The 19,139-nt window shown below is 37.6% G+C and overlaps 2 protein-coding genes across 6 annotated transcripts in view; both read left to right on the top strand.

The window, feature by feature from the left end:
* The window catches only part of CCSER2 (coiled-coil serine rich protein 2), a 166,580-nt gene that overhangs the window by 22,328 nt on the left and 125,113 nt on the right, over positions 1–19,139 (top strand). For all 5 annotated transcript variants that reach the window (XR_008699379.1, XM_055537937.1, XM_055537927.1 and 2 more), the window contains 2 exons: positions 16,175–17,630; positions 18,755–18,951. Coding sequence is in view for 4 of the 5 variants with exons in the window: in XM_055537937.1 (XP_055393912.1) it covers positions 16,214–17,630; positions 18,755–18,951 (1,614 nt within the window). In the remaining variant the exon portion in view is untranslated. The remainder of the gene's footprint in view (positions 1–16,174; positions 17,631–18,754; positions 18,952–19,139) is intronic.
* LOC129657455 (adenylate kinase 2, mitochondrial-like) lies at positions 10,154–10,876 on the top strand. Its single transcript, XM_055587655.1, has one exon. The coding sequence runs from the start codon at positions 10,169–10,171 to the stop codon at positions 10,874–10,876; it is 708 nt and encodes a 235-aa protein (XP_055443630.1). The 5' UTR covers positions 10,154–10,168.

Consider the following 19,139-nt stretch of genomic DNA (forward strand, 5'->3'; position numbering starts at 1 on the left):
TTCACTCTCACCATCTCCCGTTTGACCACTTCCAATTTGCTAAAGTTAAACTAAGGCCCAACATTTATTTCCTTGAGATTTAAACACATTTTAATTTTTCTGCAGTAATGTATTAAATTAGCTTAGAGACCTGAGATAATTTGAATGAGAGATTGGTGGGTATTCTTTCCTGTCTAAATTATTTCTTGAAGGTACCAAGGTAGACTGCTAGTACATTATTTGACTTTTTCCTATCAATACTGTGATCCCTACTTTCCTGAAATAGGATACTATTTTGATATTACTTTCAGTTAAAACTAATAATTAAATGGTAATTACAACTGAAGTTTAGAAAGGATTTTTCTGAGAAAAATCTTACTGTAACGTATTTAAAAGTAGACTTAAAAATGAATCCATACTTTGTTTTTACAGAGACATGTGTTTAGAATTGAATTATAGTAATGTCCAAACTTCAGGATGTTTATTTGAATACTTGGAAAGCTGTTTTCTTATAAAACATTATTTTATGTTTGTACAATCCAAAATAATAGACAATAACACCATTGGATATTAGTAGTTAAATTTAGAAAATAAAATTGATTAAAATTATTCTTTTGAATTGATATGTGAAAAGAATCACGTTTTATTAGATGAGCATTAAGGACATTTAAAAAGAATGAGGGAACTGACAAAGGATTAATTTCCAAAATACACAAGCAGCTTATACAACTCAATACCAGAAAAAAAAAACAACTTGGTCAAAAAGTGGGCAAAAGACCTAAACAGACATTTCTCCAAAGAAGACACACGGATGGCTAACAACCACACGAAAAGATGCTCAACACTGCTCATTATTAGAGAAATGCAAATCAAAACCGCAATGAGATATCACCTCACACCAGTCAGAATGGCTATTATCAAAAAATCCACAAACAACAAATGCTGGAGAGGGTGTGGAGAAAAGGGAGGCCTCTTGCACTGCTGGTAGGAATGTAAATTGATACAGCCACTGTGGAAGACAGTATGGAGATTCCTTAAGGAGCTAGGAATAAAACTACCATATGGCCCAGCAATACCACTTCTAGGCATACACTTTTGAGGAAACCAAAACTGAAAAAGACACATGTACCTCAGTGTTCATTGCAGCTCGGCTTAAAACAGCTAGGACATGGAAGCAACCTAGATGTCCATCCACAGATGAATGGGTAAAGAACTTTTTGACCAACCCAGTATAGTTTTTTACACTGGCCATCGTGTGACAGTGTCTACTCAGGTTTGGGGAAAGGGGAAGAATGAGGGGAGCAATTCTCTGGATGACTGACAGCCAGTATGCAAAGTTTTATGTATATGCAAAAGTTTGTTGGTAGGGTCTTTACATTTTAAAAGTTTCTAAGACGTTGCAGTAGAATGTTTTATCCTTGTGTATTGTAACATATACTGTTCAGAACATTTTACAAGCTGCATACTCACACAGACACGCATAACTGAAACTACAGTGTCATGAAATACTTCCACTATGCACGATGCCTTCTGCTATTTTCTGTTCCATTCTTATTGTTGTATCTGTAGCAAGGGCATCGATTAAGTAGGAAAAAACTGCCTTAAGACTACAATAAATCTATAATTTCTAAAATTTAATATAAAGATGACTCTGAAATGTTGCAAAATTAATTAAAAAAAAAATCCAGCTGAGCTTTATAAAAACTGCTGAAGCTGTAACTATCTTAGGTTCTACATTGATTTTCCTTATATAAACACTTAAAAAATAAAAATGTTTACATAAAATAATTACATTTTATAGTACTATTTCAGGTGTTAAAAACATTGCAGGCATGTTTCTTGCTCTAAGTCTGCTGAATATGACATGCCTCATTTCTTTGACCTGACAAATAAGACCATTACTACCCACAAATGGTATCATTCCATAGGAAGAGTCTGTCACCATTTTACAGTCTTTTTCTACCTTAGTCTTTCATCAGCAGCTTGATTATAGAATTCAGATAAATCCTTTTGAGGTTATCTGCAACTTCTGTCTTCCTTTACTGGCATTTTCCCTCATGGTGGTCTATTCCAGTATTATTTTGCTATCGTTGTTGAGTTGCTAAGTCGTGTCAGACTCTTTGCGACCCCATGGATTTTGTAATTCATCCCAAATAATAATTGTTTTTCACCTTCAGACAGTTTTGATTTTTACTTCTCAGTTATATCAGTGTGAATTTCTACTTGCTGTTTTTCTCCTTTAATAATCATTGCCTACTTGTATTTGTATTCTCTTCCAACATCTCTTTGCCTTTTATTTATTCTATAATAAGTTTTAGATTTCTCTGAAGTTCACCTACTACTTATTGGCAAAAACATGTCTTCTTTCATCTGTCTTGTCTCACTTAAAATTTCCCAGTTGTCATTTTATAGCTTCATTTTTCTTTATTTGTTCTTTAATTTCCTTTTACTGATGAAGGTGACTGGCTTCCAGTTCATTATCTCTCCTTTTACTTAAGATTTCTTCCCCAAACTGCTTTTAGAATTTCCCTCTGCATCATTTGAATCAGACAGTTTGACTTCCAGTGCTGTTATGGCATCTTCCTGTATAGAGAATTGTTTTTCATTTTCCTCTCTTGCTTTCTTAGCCACCTCTGATACCTTTAGGTGGTGAGAAGTATCTTCTTAGACTTTAGTACAAGTGTTGAGTTCAGCCTCTCAGTCGTGTCCGACTCTTTGTGACCCCATGGACTGCAGCACACCAGGCTTCCCTGTCCATCACCAACTCCCAGAGCTTGCTCAAACTCCTGTCTATTGAGTCGGTGATGCCATCCAACCATCTCATCCTCTGTCGTCCTCTTCTCCTGCCTTCAATCTTTCCCAGCATCAGGAGCTTTTGTAATGAATCAGTTCTTCGCATCAGGTGGCCAAATTATTGGAGCTTCATCTTCGGTCCTTCCAGTGAATATTTAGGACTGATTTCTTTTAGGATGGACTGGTTTGATCTCCTTGCAGTCCAAGGGACTCTCAAGAGTCTTCTCTAACACCACAGTTCAAAAGCATCAATTATTTGGTGCTCAGCTTTCTTTATAGTCCAACACTCATATCCATACATAAGCACTGGAAAAACCATAGCTTTGACTAGATGAACCTTTGTCCAAAACTAGAAAAAAAACAGAACTATTATCTTTATATCCTCTCAAGTTATTGCCTTTTTCTTTCTAGTCTTTGAAAGAATGGATCACATTTCCTGACTCCATTTCTTTATCTTTTATTTACTCTTGAGAGTAGTAACTCTATAGTTAGTTTTCTGTGCCTCATCTTATTCCCTGAAACTCCTCTGGCAAAGATGACCAAATTTGCAAACTGCCAAGGGGTGATCATTCTTTTCAGTATTTACTTTTTCTTTGCTTATCTGTGGAATTTGACACTACTGCCTATTATCATTTTCAAATTCTCTTCCAGTTCTTTTTTCTTTCCTTTGGATTATGCATTCTCAGCTGCCTTTTTGTTGTTGTTGTTTTCTTCTTCATTTCTTAAATGTTGGTGATACCCTGGACAGTGCCCTCAGTCTTTTTTCCTTTTTCTACGTTTTCCCCGGGTGACCTCACCTGTTTCTGGTGGAACATTTGACAATTATCTCCATAGTCACAAATCCCAAATCATCATCTCTCATTTGGACCTTGCCCTTGCACTTCAGACTCCTTTCCATGGCTAGTAAACACCCCCACTAGCACCCTCTGTAGGTCCCTCAAGGTCAGCTTGGCATGCTAAGTTCATGGTCTGTTTCCCCATTTATAATATTTGCCTTCAGTTAAGGTACCACCCTCTGTTCAGCCAGACAAACCCTGAATCCTGAATCCTTTCCTCTCTACATCTAATCAGTCAGTCAGTTATTCATCCATTTCCATCTCCTGTACTTAATCAGTCAGTCAGTTATTCATTAAGTATTGTGCTCTCATTTTGTGTCTACAGTTGTGATAAAGTTCTCAAAATTCAGTATTGCTAATATCTTTTTTATTTATACCTTTTCCCCTAACCTTTTTGCTACAATTCTTGCCATCTTTCTCATGTTAAAACCTCTTATTCTGTTTCCCTTCCTTTGATCCAAACTTCATACTGAAATCAGTCAGTTTTCAAAATTCAGATCAGATCATTGTTGTTTTCTGGCTTAAAACCCTTTGACTTCCTAACTGCCCATAGTAGAGTTCAAATTCTTAATATGGCATTTAAAGCCTTTCACAGACTGTATTTTCCCCATTCACCTTCTCTTTTTTCCTGTTGCATCTTTGAACCCTGTTCACTACCCTTGTTTAATAAGTTTCCTGAATGTGCCATGCTGGTTCTTTGCTTTTCTTTATGCTCTTAGGCTGTATTGGTTCTCATATTAAGTGTCTTTATTGTTATTTTCTGTATATCGTTTGAGATTCAACTCAAGCATTGACTTCCTCAATGACACCATTTGTGAAAACCCCTTCTGCCAATTAAGTGCTTTTCTTTTTGTGCCCCCATGGTATGCTCTCCTATAGCATTTATAGTACTTTGTTCCCTTTTTCTTGTCTGTATGTCTTTTCTCTGTATTGGAGTGTCTGTTGTATCTACAGCCTCTAGCACAGCCTGATTTGTAGTCAGTGTTTCAGTGAAAGTGAAAATGAAGTTGTTCAGCTGTGTCCTATTCTTTGCGACCCCATGGACTGTAGCCCACCAGACTCCTCTGTCCATGGAATTTTCCAGGCAAGAATACTGGAGTGGTTGCCACTGGAGATCTTCCCGACCCAGGGATTGAACGCGGGTCTCCTGCATTTCAGGCAGACGCCTTACCATCTGAGCCACCAGGGAAGTCTTTAAAAAGGCTTTCAATACATGTTTGATGACTGAATTAATGTGTTCTAAGTTGTTGCCGTGATGAAAACTTTCCTTCCTTTGCCAGAGCTTAAGCTCCTCCTGGCAGGCATTATATCTTGATCTATATGCCTTATCTTGTCTCATTGATGCTCAATAAAAATGTGTTGTAGTAATTTGAGGTGGAGGTATGCAGTGATATAAGTGGGGCTTCCCTGCAGAGGAAGAAGTTTAATTGTGTTAGTCCTAAGCACAATAAGATTGCTCTTATATTATGCAAGTACTGTACCTAACCGTAATCATTCTGATTTTTGCCAAATCAAGAAAATTCGGAGTGCCAATACCTCAGGAGATTGATTAAATGCTATTAACTAGCTTGAGGATTTTTACTTTTAAATATTAAAGGAGTTCCCTGCTAGTCCAGTGGTCAGGACTCCGCACTTCCACTGCAGGGAATGTGGGCTCGATCCCTAGTTGGAGAACTAAGATCCAACAAGTTGTGTGGCCAAAATTAAAAAAAAAATAGTTAAAATATGACTATCCTAGTTCTATTAAAAGTTGTAGAGTAATTATCTCAAATACTTTGTAATTAAGTCTCACAAAGAGTCAGCATTTAAAGAGCACAGTCAGACTAAGACTGATTGTGTCATCCCATTTCTTTTGTAATTTATTTTTTTTAAAAGAAGTTTTAGGCCAAAAGTTTTAGGTTCCTTGGAAAAAACCAAAGAGTTAGGTGTGCATGGGTATGGATAGGGAATGAGATTCCAAACTGGAATAAATTCTTAAGAAGAAAGCTATCAAGGAAGAGATTGGCTTCTTTACTGGGTTTAATAATGAAGTGTGGTTCGAGGAGGGGTGGAGAAAAAAGCTAGTGTCATGAATTTGGGCACCTGTTCTACCTCGGAAAGTAGGAGTTTATAAATAGAAGCTTATATTTGGGCCACGTTGTGTTATGTTTTATGCACACAGATGTTTATATTGTTGATTTGAGGTAAAACTAACACAGTTCTCAGAAAGTCACTGTTAGGGAGTATGCTTTTCTTGCTTTCAACCTGCATTTATAAAATGCCAGTTACGTGCCAGCCACTTAATTTCCTCACTAAGACCACAGTGAGGAAACAAATGAGCGAAAGGCATAGTTTGTATCTCAAAGAACTTGGTCTCCAGTGAGGGGAACATAAACCTGGCGTGGTCTGAGGAATGCTTCTTGGCAGGAATACTTCTTGATAAGAAGTAGGAGTCCACCTTCGTTTGGATACCCTGTGCAGTTACTGAGTTTTATCTGAACTGAATAGTAAAATTTGGAGAGAGAACTTCTGTGGTTTGGCCAAAGGAGCTTGCAGTTAGTTCTTCTTTACCTACTAGTATTCTCTTTGTTCCTTAAATTTAAGTTTCAGGAAGTAATATACTTAGAATCTACATTTAATAACATCATTTAATGTTCCTAAACCACAAATTCATTTTGAGACTTTGAATCCCAAGTTGCTTTGGTCCCCATCTGCCTGAGAAAAAGTTGTAGCTTGAGGACAAAAAGTTCAGCTTGACTTAAAAAAACTATGGAGTTTTGTGTTGAGCTTGGCGTGTACTCTTTAAAGCCATGAAGAAGCGGGAATGAAGTTGTATTGTTTTAAAACTTTATTTTTGAGGATGCCAGTTTTGCTTATTTAATTGCTGTAATCAAGTCTTTGAATCAACTTGACATAGATGACAGCCAGAAAAAAACAAGGGAGAAGGGGATTTGGTTGAGTGACACAAGGTGAAAAAAAAAAAACTTTTAAAAAATTAAGATGTAGTTATCTGAATGTGAAAGCAAGTTTCCAGAATTAACTGGTAGGGGCATGTAGTCATCAGCGTTGTTGTTCAGTTAATTGCTCTTGGACTCTGGAATGAGCTTATGCCTATGTAAAAGCCCTGAAATGCATTCAAATTCATACCTTCTAAAAAGCTACTTGAAAAACTAAAAAAAGAATTTGAGTAGGTGGTTCCTCTGATGATAGGGTAATGGATATGAAAGGAATTTGAAAAACTGAAAGCTCTTACTTGTTTCTCTGCAAAAACTTCTTTAATCATTACCTGCATTCTTTGCGGTCTTCATGCTTCTCCTCTAATCTCTGCTGTCCAGTTCCTTCACTCTTGTCCCAAGCTGTCAGTAAACTCAGAATCTTTCATTCCTTTGTCTGGAAGGCAGTCTGCGTGGATCCTGAAGTCAAGTGGACTTGAGCCTGGATTCTCTTCAGTAATTTCTGAACTTGTGACTTTGGACAAGTGTTTTAGCTTTTCTGAATCTTGGTTTATCTATTTAAAATAGGATGAACTCTACCACCTTATAATATTAGGGCAGTCAAGCAGTTAACAGGGACAAAGTGATCAGGATGGTACCTGTCGTATAAGTGCTCAGGGATATTGGCTCCTGCTTTTCCCCTCTCATCCAGTTGTGGATTCCTTATGAAAGCAAAAATCTTTGATTTACAATTTTTTAAATAAGGAATTTATAAGTAGTTTTGGAAATTCTTTTAAATGTGAATTTGTTGTTCAGTTGCCCAGGTGTGTCTGACTGTTAGTGACACCGTGGACTGCAGCATGCCAGGCCTCTCTGTTTTTCACCATCTCCCAAAGTTTGTCCAAGTTCATATCCATTTCATTGGTGATGCCATCCAGCCATCTCATTCTCTTTCTGCCCTCAATCTTTCCCAGCATCAGGAAACTTTTCCATTGAGTTGGGTGTTTGCATAAGATGACCAAAATACTGCAGTTTCAACTTCAGCATCAGTCCTTCCAACGAGTATTCAGGGTTGATTTCTCTTACGAATGACTAGTTTGATCTCCTTGCTGTCCAGGGGACTCTCAGGAGTCTTCTCCAGCACCACAGTTTGAAGGCATCAATTCTTTGGTGCTCTGCCTTCTTTACAGTCCAGTTCTCACAACCGCATGTGACCACTGGGAAGACCATAGCCTTGACTACACGGACCTTTGGCGGCAGAGTAATGTCTCTGCTTTTCAACACACAGTCCAGGTTTGTCATAGTTTTCCTGCCCAGAAGCAAACCTCTCTGATTTCACGGCTGCAGTCACCATCCACAGTGATTTTAGAGCCCAAGAAGAGGAAATCTGTTACTACTTCCACTTTTTCTCCCTCTGTTTGCCTTGAAGTAATGGGTTCAGCAATGCGTGAACTGTGAACTTCCAGTTGTTGAAGCTGGTTTTAGAAAAGGCAGAGGAACCAGAGATCAAATTGCCAACATCTGGTGGATCATTGAAAAAGCAAGAGAGTTCCAGAAAAACATCTATTTCTGCTTTATTGACTATGCTAAAGCCTTTGACTGTGTAGATAACGATAAACTTTGGAAAATTCTTAAAAGAGATGGAAATACCAGACCACCTGACCTGCCTCTTGAGAAACCTGTATGCAGGTTAGGAAGCAACAGTTAGAACTGGACATGGAACAACGGACTGGTTCCAAAGAGGAAAAGGAGTACGTCAAGGCTGTATATTGTCACCCTGCTTATTTAACTTATATGCTGAGTACATCATGAGAAACACTGGGCTGGAAGAAGCACAAGCTGGAATCAAGATTGCCGGGAGAAATATCAATAACCTCAGATATGCAGATGACACCACCCTTATGGCAGAAAGTGAAGAGGAACTAAAAAGCCTCTTGATGAAGGTGAAAGAGGAGAGTGAAAAAGTTGGCTTAAAGCTCAACATTCAGAAAACGAAGATCATGGCATCTGGTCCCATCGCTTCATGGGAAATAGATGGGGAAACAGTGGAAACAGTGTCAGACTTTATTTTTCTGGGCTCCAAAATCACTGCAGATGGTGACTGCAGCCATGAAATTAAAAGACGCTTACTCCTTGCAAGGAAAGTTATGACCGACCTAGATAGCATGTTCAAAAGCAGAGACATTACTTTGCCAACAAAGGTCTGTCTAGTCAAGGCTATGGTTTTTCCAGTGGTCATGTATGGATGTGAGAGTTGGACTGTGAAGAAAGCCGAGCGCCGAAGAATTGATGCTTTTGAACTGTGGTTTTGAAGAAGACTCTTGAGAGTCCCTTTGGCTACAAGGAGATCCAGCCAGTCCATTCTGAAGGAGATCAGCCCTGGGATTTCTTTGGAGGGAGTGATGCTAAAGCTGAAACTCCAGTACTTTGGCCACCTCATGCGAAGAGTTGACTTATTGGAAAAGACTCTGATGCTGGGAGGGATTGGGGGCAGGAGGAGAAGGGGACGACAGAGGATGAGATGGCTGGATGGCATCACTGACTCGATGGATGTGAGTCTGAGTGAACTCCAGGAGCTGGTGAGGGACAGGGAGGCCTGTTGTGCTGTGATTCATGGGGTGGCAAAAAGTCGGACACGACTGAACTGAACTGAATGGGTCTGCATGCCATGATCTTAGTTTTTTTAATGTTTGGTTTTAAGCCAGCTTTTCCCCTTCCCTCCTTCATCCTCATCTTAAGAGACTCTTTAGTTCCTCTTTGCTTTCTCCCATTAGAATGGTATCATCCATGTATGTGAGGTGGTTGATCTTTTGATCTTTCTCCCACTTAATCTTTTTTTTTTCTTTAATGCATTTTATTTTTGATTTATTTAATTTATAATTGAAGGATAATTGCTTGATAGAATTTTGTTGTTTTCTGCCAGATATCAACATGAATCCCACTTACCTTGATTCCAGCTTGTAACTCATCCAGCCTGGCATTTCTCATGATGTGTTCAACATATAGATTGAACAAACAGGGTGACAGCTGAGAGCCCTGTCGTACTGCTTTCTCAGTCTTGAACCAATTAGTTGTTCCATGCAGGATTCTGACTGTTACTTCTTGATCCACATACAGGTTTCTACCATACAGAATTACCATACTTTAAATGTACTATGCTTAAAAAAAGATTACTCTTATAGAAAGTAACTCAGAAAATCTCAGACATTTCCAAATCCTGTACCATGAATTATTCTTAGTTCAACATTAAATTAAAATTCAAAGACAATTGTAAAGTATTTCAGAGAAGATTATATCATTAGATTGTGTAGTCAACATGTACTTTTTCAAATCGTTAAGACTGCCTTGTTTAATTGCTTAACGGGGACTGTGTATCACAGCTCCTAAAATGAAGCCGACTCACAATGTCTGCTTCAAAGTTATAAACAAATATAGGAGAAAGTTTCATGAATATTTGAAGACCAGAAGTTAGCTTATCAACAAGTGAAGTGATGGCATTCATAATGCAAGCAAATAAGGAAACTTTATAGCTGAGGTGTCAGATTGGCTTTGTCTCAAGAAAGACCACAGTTCAAGACGATTGATATTATTTATGTTGCAATTGTTTGTGCATTTAGAAATCAATAAGAGTGCGAGGTTTTGGCGGCCATGGCTCCCAACGTGCCTGCAGCCGAACCGGTCCCGGAGTCTCCTAAAGGCATCCAGGCTGTGCTCTTAGGGCCACCCGGAGCTGGCAAGGGTACCCAGGCACCCAAATTGGCTGAAAACTTCTGTGTCTGCCATTTGGCTACCGGAGACATGCTGAGGGCCATGGTGGCTTCCAGCTCAGAGCTGGGAAAGAAGCTGAAGGCGACTATGGATGCCGGGAAGCTGGTGAGTGATGAAATGGTTGTGGAGCTCATTGAAAAGAATTCGGAGACCCCTCCATGCAAAAATAGTTTTCTTCTAGATGGCTTCCCTCGGACTGTGAGGCAGGCAGAAATGCTTGATGACCTCATGGTGAAGAGGAAAGAGAAGCTTGATTATGTGATTGAATTCAGCATCCCAGACTCTCTGCTCATCCGGAGAATCACAGGAAGACTGATTCACCCCCAGAGTGGCCGCTACTACCACGATGAGTTCAACCCCCCAAAGGAACCAATGAAAGATGGTATCACTGGGGAACCCTTGATCCACCAATCAGACGATAATGAGAAGGCCTTGAAAATCCGCCTGGAGGCCTACCACACTCAAACCACCCCGCTGGTGGAGTACTACAGTAAACGGGGGATTCACTCCGCCATCAATGTGTCCCAGACCCCTGACGTCGTGTTTGCAAGCATCCTAGCAGCATTCTCCAAAGCCACATCCCAGTAAGAAGGCCAGGCGAGACTGCACCACTGCTCATCACCCCATGCATGATCCCTGCTCTTAGGTGCTGGGCACAGGGAGGGGCGGTCAGGGTAAGGATGGGGGCAGAGGAGCCGTGAGGGCCCAAGACGGGGAGAGGAGCTGTGTTGCCGTGAAGCAGTTTCTTTTACGTGGAGTAGCACTCTTAAAAATATAAGCAAAGAGGGATGGTGTGGGGAGGGAGGAGGGAGGAGGGTTCAGGATGGGGAGCACATGTATACCTGTGGTGGATTCGTTTTGATGTTTGGCAAAACTAATACAGTGTTTGAGGTTTAAAAATAAAAATTAAAAAAATATATAAGCAAAGAGGAAAATGAAGTTTTTAAAACGATTGGAGGGTATAAATAGAAACAAGGAGGTGTAATATTATTTCTAAGGAATCATGTTTTCATTTACTTTGGTCTGGTGACAACTGGACAGGTCTCAGTGCCCTGAGACCTCAGCTTTTTATCAGAACCTCATGCCAGCCCAGGAATGCAGGAAATCACACTGTTGTCCCATAGCTTGGAACAGGACAGGAGTTGATTACTAATCCTGGTTACCCATACCATGAAATCAGAACATCATCTCCCCACGTGAAAGAGACATGGAGTGTGTTCTTGGGGGCGGCGTCTCAACAAATCCAGCTTACTGGAGTCATGGGGCAGGCTGGTGTCCCTCCCTTCCATACTCAACACTGATTTATCAGCCCACCTGCCCTCACGGATGAGCCCTTGGCAGCCACCCAGCATACGCCACAGTCCTGCGCTCTTGCCTTCCTCCATACACATCGTGTGAAAGGATTCTTTTTAATGAATGAGCAAGTGTCCTAAGCAGCATTATCCAAAGACTTTCCTTTCCATCCTCAAATCCTATGACTGGGATCATTCTACAACACTGTGATGTATTATTTTCAATGAGGTGCCTTTCTTAACTGTCCAAATGCTGCCTTGTTCGGCCCCTAAATAAAGTGTGTTAAAAGTTTGTAAAAAAAAAAAAAAAAGAAATCAATAAATATTCTTGGTAGGAAATAGTACATTCAGGTTCTAATCCTTTTTTTTTTTTCCCCAAGTGATAGCACCCTAAGCATTTTGTTATTAACAGTGTGTTTCTTGTGGACTTGCGCCTCTCAGTTATTAATACTTAAGATGTTCTTGGGAGATAACATATATTACCATTATCGGACTGTAAAGTAGAAGTATAGAGAAGTGAAGGAATGTTCCATTCCTTGTCTACTCGTGACTGGCTGGGGAATATTAAAGCCCTTCTGACTCACAGATGACTCACCAGAGGACAGAATCATTAATGTGGGTTCTCTAGTGATTTGTAGGATGGCCCTGATATCTGCTATCATTACCAGTGTTCTTATGGTCATCCTGAAAGGATTTGTATGTGTGGAGTGTGTTTTGTGGTAAAGGTTATTATCAGAAAATAGGGATGGCAGTCATCTGGCACAGGTATGCTGTCTCTTTTCCTGCTTATGGCAGATATTGCTGTTTGATCACAATTCTTTACTGCAGAGTCTGGATTTCACCTCAGAATCCTTCTGAATGGATTGCTCAGGGCCATTACCACAAAATGAAATTATTACTTTTCAGTCTTGACTTACTATTTATTAAATTAATATACACTAAGATTATGAGTTTACTTAAAAGGTGAGGCTCTGTCATATTTGTGCTCCTATAGTAGGCACCAAGTATGCCCTTATACCTTCCTTCGGGCCAGACAGACACGCATGCAATTATAAGACAGACTCAGCTCTATTAGTGGTGTGAAGGGAATATCGAAGGATGAAGGATTAGTTTTAACTGGAAAGGTTTGTGAGTGTAGTGCTGTTTTACTTGGAGGGTGGGGTCTTCCAAGTGGCTTTTAACAACTTTAGCAAGGGCATAGAAGGTAGAAAGTAGAGGATAGATTTTGAGGAATGACAGAAATGTATCTTGGCTTGAATGTACAGTATTGCAGCGATAGGGTAGAACTTCACAGAGAAGCTTAATCTCTGCACAGTGGGTTTGGGTTTTATTTTATTGTTCCTGGGCCACATGTGGTTTTTAATCTGTAGAATGATATGATCAGATCTGTGCTTTGAGAGAATAACTGTTGACAGTCTGTATAGAAGTGAAGTGGAAATCTTGATAATGGAGGAAGCCTTTGTAGTCATGCAGAAAGAGGTGAGGGTGAGACCTAGAATTGTGGAACGGAAATGCTGAATTCTGTATAAAATTTTAAAGATCAAATCGATGTGACACATTAAATTGAGGTTGAAGTTTGGAGAGATTGAAATGGTATCTGTTGACTAAAAGAACCTTTTCTGCTTTTTAATTCAGACTTCTATTTTATGTCTTTTTAAGTATATTCATGTACTATTATAATTTTTAAGAACTTGTTTGATACTGAATACATTAAAAATTTTTTTTAATGCAGTTTTTTGGTTAAAACATTTTAAGTGGCAAATATATGGGCATGTTTAAAGTATATAAGCAATAATGATTAAAAGTAAAAGAAGCCTTCTTTTCACCAAATTCTCACTTTGCTAATGGTAATCACTGTTAACAATTTTTTGTGTTTAAATATACAGGTGTACACATATCTCTATGTGGTATCTTTATCTGTTTATCATGTTACTTTTATAAAAATGGGATTCACTGTACAGATTCTGTAAGTAATGGAAATGAACCTGTTCATTTACATGTCCCAAAGATAGAGTCTTTCTGTAGCATACAATAACAAAAAGCAAAATATGCAAACTTGAAATTATTCTTAGTAATCAGAGTTTAGTATTCTTACTTAGAAATGATGTTTCAAGCCAATGATTATCCATTAATTAATTTAGTTTGTCTAAGCTTTTCTTACCTTAAGTTTCTTGGAAATTATCTGTAAGCTGATGTTTAAGTATATATTTTCTATAAACATAATTATTGTTGAAATAAAATGTTTGTTAGAATAGTCATTCAATTTAAACAGTTTTACATTTTCATAATCTCAAACATCGTGTATGAGTAATATTGGCTTATTTGATCAGTAAGCCTGTATACATTTAGAAAGTTGTTCTAATGTAATAGTCACTCTGCCTGCTTCAGCTTAGGTTTCAAAGCTGTGCTGAAGATGTTTTCCTGGGCGTTTCTAGGGCATGCCTAAGCAGGTCTTTCCATCCAAACTAGAGGGTATTTATTAGTTTCCAAGTTTTATTAACTCACCAGTTTTCTCTCATTACTCCTTCTAGGCAGTGTAATCAGGCTAGGAGCGACCACACTGTATGGAATTTTCTGGCCACTACTTTTTAAAATTTAGAGATTTTTTTGTTTGAGCATTTTCTTGTTTGATTGTAGCTGGTGAGTTTTTGGCTGAAAAATTACACATACATAAACACACATTTTGTATACTCTGTCCCTTTTATTTATTATTGAGGATAGGAAGTTCTGTAATTCTGTTTCACCCCACTATCTTTATTTATTTATTTTTACTTAAATGTTTGTATAATTTTCTAACTATGTACATTTGACTTGAATAATAACTAACATGTACATACTTTAGAAACTCTCTAATTCTTAAGGTCAGAAATTAGAATCAATTTTTTTAATTGAAAAAATAAAACCAACAAATTAAAGACAATGTCTTAAGATACATAGTTAAAAAAAACAGTGACCCTAAGGCATGCATTTTGCTTTTATTTGAATTTTGCTCTTGTTCGTGGTCTTATAACATTTCTGTATAACCACAGAGATCATATAGTGGCCATATTATATTTTTGTTACTGGTGGGACATCTTAATATTTTTAATGTTTAATATTAATCTCAATTGTAATGTCATCACATGATGTAGTATATTATAGTAAATAGTTATTCAGATAGAGGACTCTGTTTCTAATTTTATGCTCTTGTGTGTATTTTGAACCTTTTTATTGTTTTTTTAATTACCTTTAAAATAAATCTTGAGAAGTTGACATTAATGGATTAATCAATGTTACAAAATCATTTTGCTTCTCACTCTGGCACTAACTGTAATGTATGCTTATATTCCTGGATAGATATACTTTTGAGATATTTGTTTAAAATGACAGCTGACATTTTATTCCTTAATACCAGAATAATTTTTTTGCTGCTGTTGGATTCTTTATCTGCATCCTTCCCATAAACTTTAATAATGAAAGTTTAAAGTTTTTATAAGAGCATGTGTGCTTAAAAACAACAACAACAAAATCACACATTTTTAAAGGAGATATTGTTGTTGTTGATTAGTCACTCTTTACAACCCCATGGACTGCAGGCTTCCCTGTCCTTCACCATCTCCCGGAGTTTGCTCGAACTCATGTCCATTGAGGTGATGATGCCATCCAATCATCTCATCCTCTGTTGCCTCCTTCTCCTCCTGCCCTGTCTTTCCCAGCATCAGGGTCTTTTTCAGTGAGTTGGCTCTTTTCATCAGGTGGCCAAAATATTGGAGTTTCAGCTTCGGCATCAGTCTTTCCAATGAGTATTTAGGGTTGATTTCCTTCAGGATTGATTGGTTTGATCTTGCTGTCCAAGGGACTCTGAAGAGTCTTCTCCAGCACCACAGTTTGAAAGCATCAGTTCTTCAGCACTCAGCCTTCTTTATGGTCCAACTCTCACGTCTGTACATGACTACTGGAAAAACCATAGCTTTGATGCTATGGACCTTTGCTGGCAAAGTGATGTTTCTCCTTTAATGTGCTGTCTAGATATATCATAGCTTTTCTTCCAAGAAGCAAGCATCTTTTCATATCATGGCTGCAGTCACTGTCCACAGTGATTTGGAGCCCAAGAAAATAAAGTTTTCCTAAACAGAAAAATAATTTGGATTAGAAATTGGAAGTTGTGCTATAGAAGTGTTATTTTCTGTACAGATTTGTAGTTTAATTTTATTATTTCTGGATTTTGCTGTCATCATCCATAGCCCAAGTTTATACAATTGCATATAAAGATGTTCTTTATTTTCTTTTTTTTTCTGAAAAAGAAAAAAATTTCATTTTAATCTCCATTTTTAAAAAGTAAAGCAAAAATTAAAAGGAATTAGAATTTACAAATAACCCTAATGATTGCTTTAAAATGTAAAAAGTATTTAACAGACTTGATTATTCTTTATTTTCTTATAGTATTAAGTTATTAATCAGTGCATTCAGTATTTATTAAGAGTTCAGTAGGAATCATGAGTAGCTTTTGGGCTTTTCTGCATATAATTATTTAAGAATATGCATTCATATTATGTGATAATCCATGTTATTATCTTTATTTAGGAATGTTTAATCTATTCTTTTGTCTCCTCAGATTCTGTCAAATTTTAAGAACAAATGCACCGTATAGCTCATGGAAGAGAAAACACAAATCAAGACTTTTTTGGGTTCCAAGTTGCCAAAGTATGGAACAAAATCTGTAAGAAGTACACTGCAGCCAATGCCAAATGGGAAACCTGTTAATTTGTTGGGAACTTCCAAGAGTAGCAGCGTCAAAAGTTACATCAAAAATAATGGCTCTGATGGTTCATCGTCCCATTCATTTAACTGGAGAATAGCAAATAAATATGAGTTTAGTGCCCAAAGTTCTGAAGAGCCTAATAATGCTCAGAGTTCACATGCTAAAGTAATTGATCCTGAAAAAATTACACCTACTCAAGGAGTGTTTGATAAAAATGGGATGAAGGAAGGTTTGAAAAATATTTCTCTACTTACATCAAAGTTAGCAAAGCCATCCACTATGTTTGTGTCATCAACAGAGGAGTTAAACCAAAAGTCTTTGTCCAGACCATCTAATCTGGGTAAATTCACCAAAGGCACATTGTTAGGAAGGACTTCATATGCTTCAGTCAGTGCTCCAAAATCTCAGTTGAATGGATTTTATGGAAACCGATCAGCTGGTAGCATACAAAGGCCTAGAGCAAACTCCTGTGCCACCAGAGGCAGTTCTGGAGAAAGCTTAGCACAGTCTCTAGATAATATCAAATCGCTTGCTTGTGAAAAAATGGTAAGGTCACAGAGTTTTTCACATTCCATTCAGAATTCATTCCTTCCACCTTCATCTATAACCAGATCACATTCCTTCAATAGAGCTGCAGATCTTACAAAGCCTTATCAGAACCAACAGCTACCCATTAGAGGGCCTCTGAGGTCAAGTATGCTAACAAGAAATTCCCGGCAGTCAGAAGTCCTCAATGGAAATGAACATTTAGGATTTGGATTTAATAGGCCTTATGCTGCTGGTGGAAAGAAGTTGGCTTTACCAAATGGCCAGGGTGTAACTTCCACTTTCGGTTATAGGATGGTTCATCCCTCTCTTCTGAAATCTAGCCGACCTCTGTTTTCTGGGACTCTCACAGTTGATGGTAATAAAAATTCGCCTGCTGACACATGTATAGAGGAAGACGCTGCACTTGTGGCTAAAGACAGAGCTGTGGATAAGGACCAAGAACTAATTGAAAATGATAGTTATAGAAGAGAAAATGACCAGACCATGAAGCGTGATGCTAAAATTAGGTACCTGAGTGATGATGTGGATGATATTTCCTTGTCTTCTTTGTCATCTTCTGATAAGAATGATTTAAGTGAAGACTTTAGTGATGATTTTATAGATATAGAAGACTCCAACAGAACTAGAATAACTCCAGAGGAAATTTCTCTCAAAGAAGAAAAGTGTGAAAATGTACCACCAAAAGATATATTTGATTCCCCCAAGGAAAATGAAAAATCCTTCAGTAAAACTGATGAATGGATAGATATAAGTGTCTCTGGTAAATATTAATGTCCTTAATTTTTTTGCTTTTTTCTTGATAATATAGCCGAATTTATACTTAGGATTATCTTCTGATTAATTTCAAGATAGTAACAATTTCATGGAGGGATGGATCTAGACAAAATTGGAATGCAGCAACATTTAATGTCCTTGTGACTTTTGTTCCTTGTCGTATTTTTCATGCTAAAACAACATCCATAAAACATCCATTCCCCTGTAGTATCTTACCTTTGTTCTTTGTCACACACAGGCTTATTTCTGCTTGTTTCAAAATTATTTTTTTTCCCTGCTTCCTCCAATCAGTGGCATCCTATTTTAAACTATCTCTTCCCTTAGGAACTAGATCACTGCTGTGTGTTGAGTAAAGCTTCACCAAAGCATAAATGGACTAATAGACGTTATGTCCAATCTAATGGATTTTTTATCCTAGACAATTTTCATTTTTTTCAAGGAAGACTTAGATTTTCTTGCTTAGCAAATCCAATGGCTATACTTTTTCAGGAGCTTTTTTTTTTTTTTAAATGAGAGAAGAGAGGTAGCACCTGTTTGACATTTCTTCTTATACTTGGTAATCCTGGTGCTGAATACTGGAGAAAATATATCTCTTTGCCCATCTGGACTGAAAAAAGAACAAACTGAGGATTTGGGTGAGGCATGTAGTCCGATCAAGGGAGTAGGCTATCGCTGAGATATGTATAAATTCTTGACTGTCTTGAGGGTCTTCTAGTTAGGAATGACTGCTGGAGCAATTTATTTCCTTATTAAGAAGCAGCTGCAAGATTAAATGATAAACACAGAGTAAGGAGTTTCCTGGGCAGTTCTTAAAAATAAATATCCTAGGAGATATTCAAAGAATATGAGGCTTTATTTACATTTCCAGAAATACTGCAGAAGTGAAAGATGGCTCAATGAAATTTATTGGGAAATATTTCAGTAGGTTATTTTTAAGATTTTACATCTTGATTTTTTTATTGTGTAGATTTAGAATATACTAATTATGAATACTTTTTTGCCAACTCTTTTGCTATATTAATTTATTAAAGCTTGTATTTTTGAAACAAATAATTATATTTTGTGAACTAATAACTTTTTTTCCCCTCTCTTTTAAAAATTCAATTGAAGACAGGAGTGAATGTTCAAAACATGCTTCTGGAAATAACTTGATTTCACCAGACACAGATTACAGAGCTGGTTCTTCATTTGAACTCTCTCCATCTGATAGCTCTGATGGAACGTACATGTGGGATGAAGAGGGCTTGGAGCCCATTGGAAATGTCCACCCGGTTGGGAGCTATGAGTCCTCTGAAATGAACAGCATAGTATGTATGGATTTATGTACCATTTGGGAACATTTTGTTTACTTTGCTATTAGAGAGACTTGGGATGTTTGGATTTTTGTAAGTTTATGAATTAACTCTCCTCGTCTGAGAAATGGGAATTCATATTTCTTAAGAGACTACAAAATATCTGGTCTTAAATACATAATGAAGCATATATTTGTGTCATA

The sequence above is a fragment of the Bubalus kerabau genome, chromosome 1 (genome assembly GCF_029407905.1).
Source record: "Bubalus kerabau isolate K-KA32 ecotype Philippines breed swamp buffalo chromosome 1, PCC_UOA_SB_1v2, whole genome shotgun sequence".
In the NCBI taxonomy this organism is placed as follows: Eukaryota; Metazoa; Chordata; class Mammalia; order Artiodactyla; family Bovidae; genus Bubalus; species Bubalus kerabau.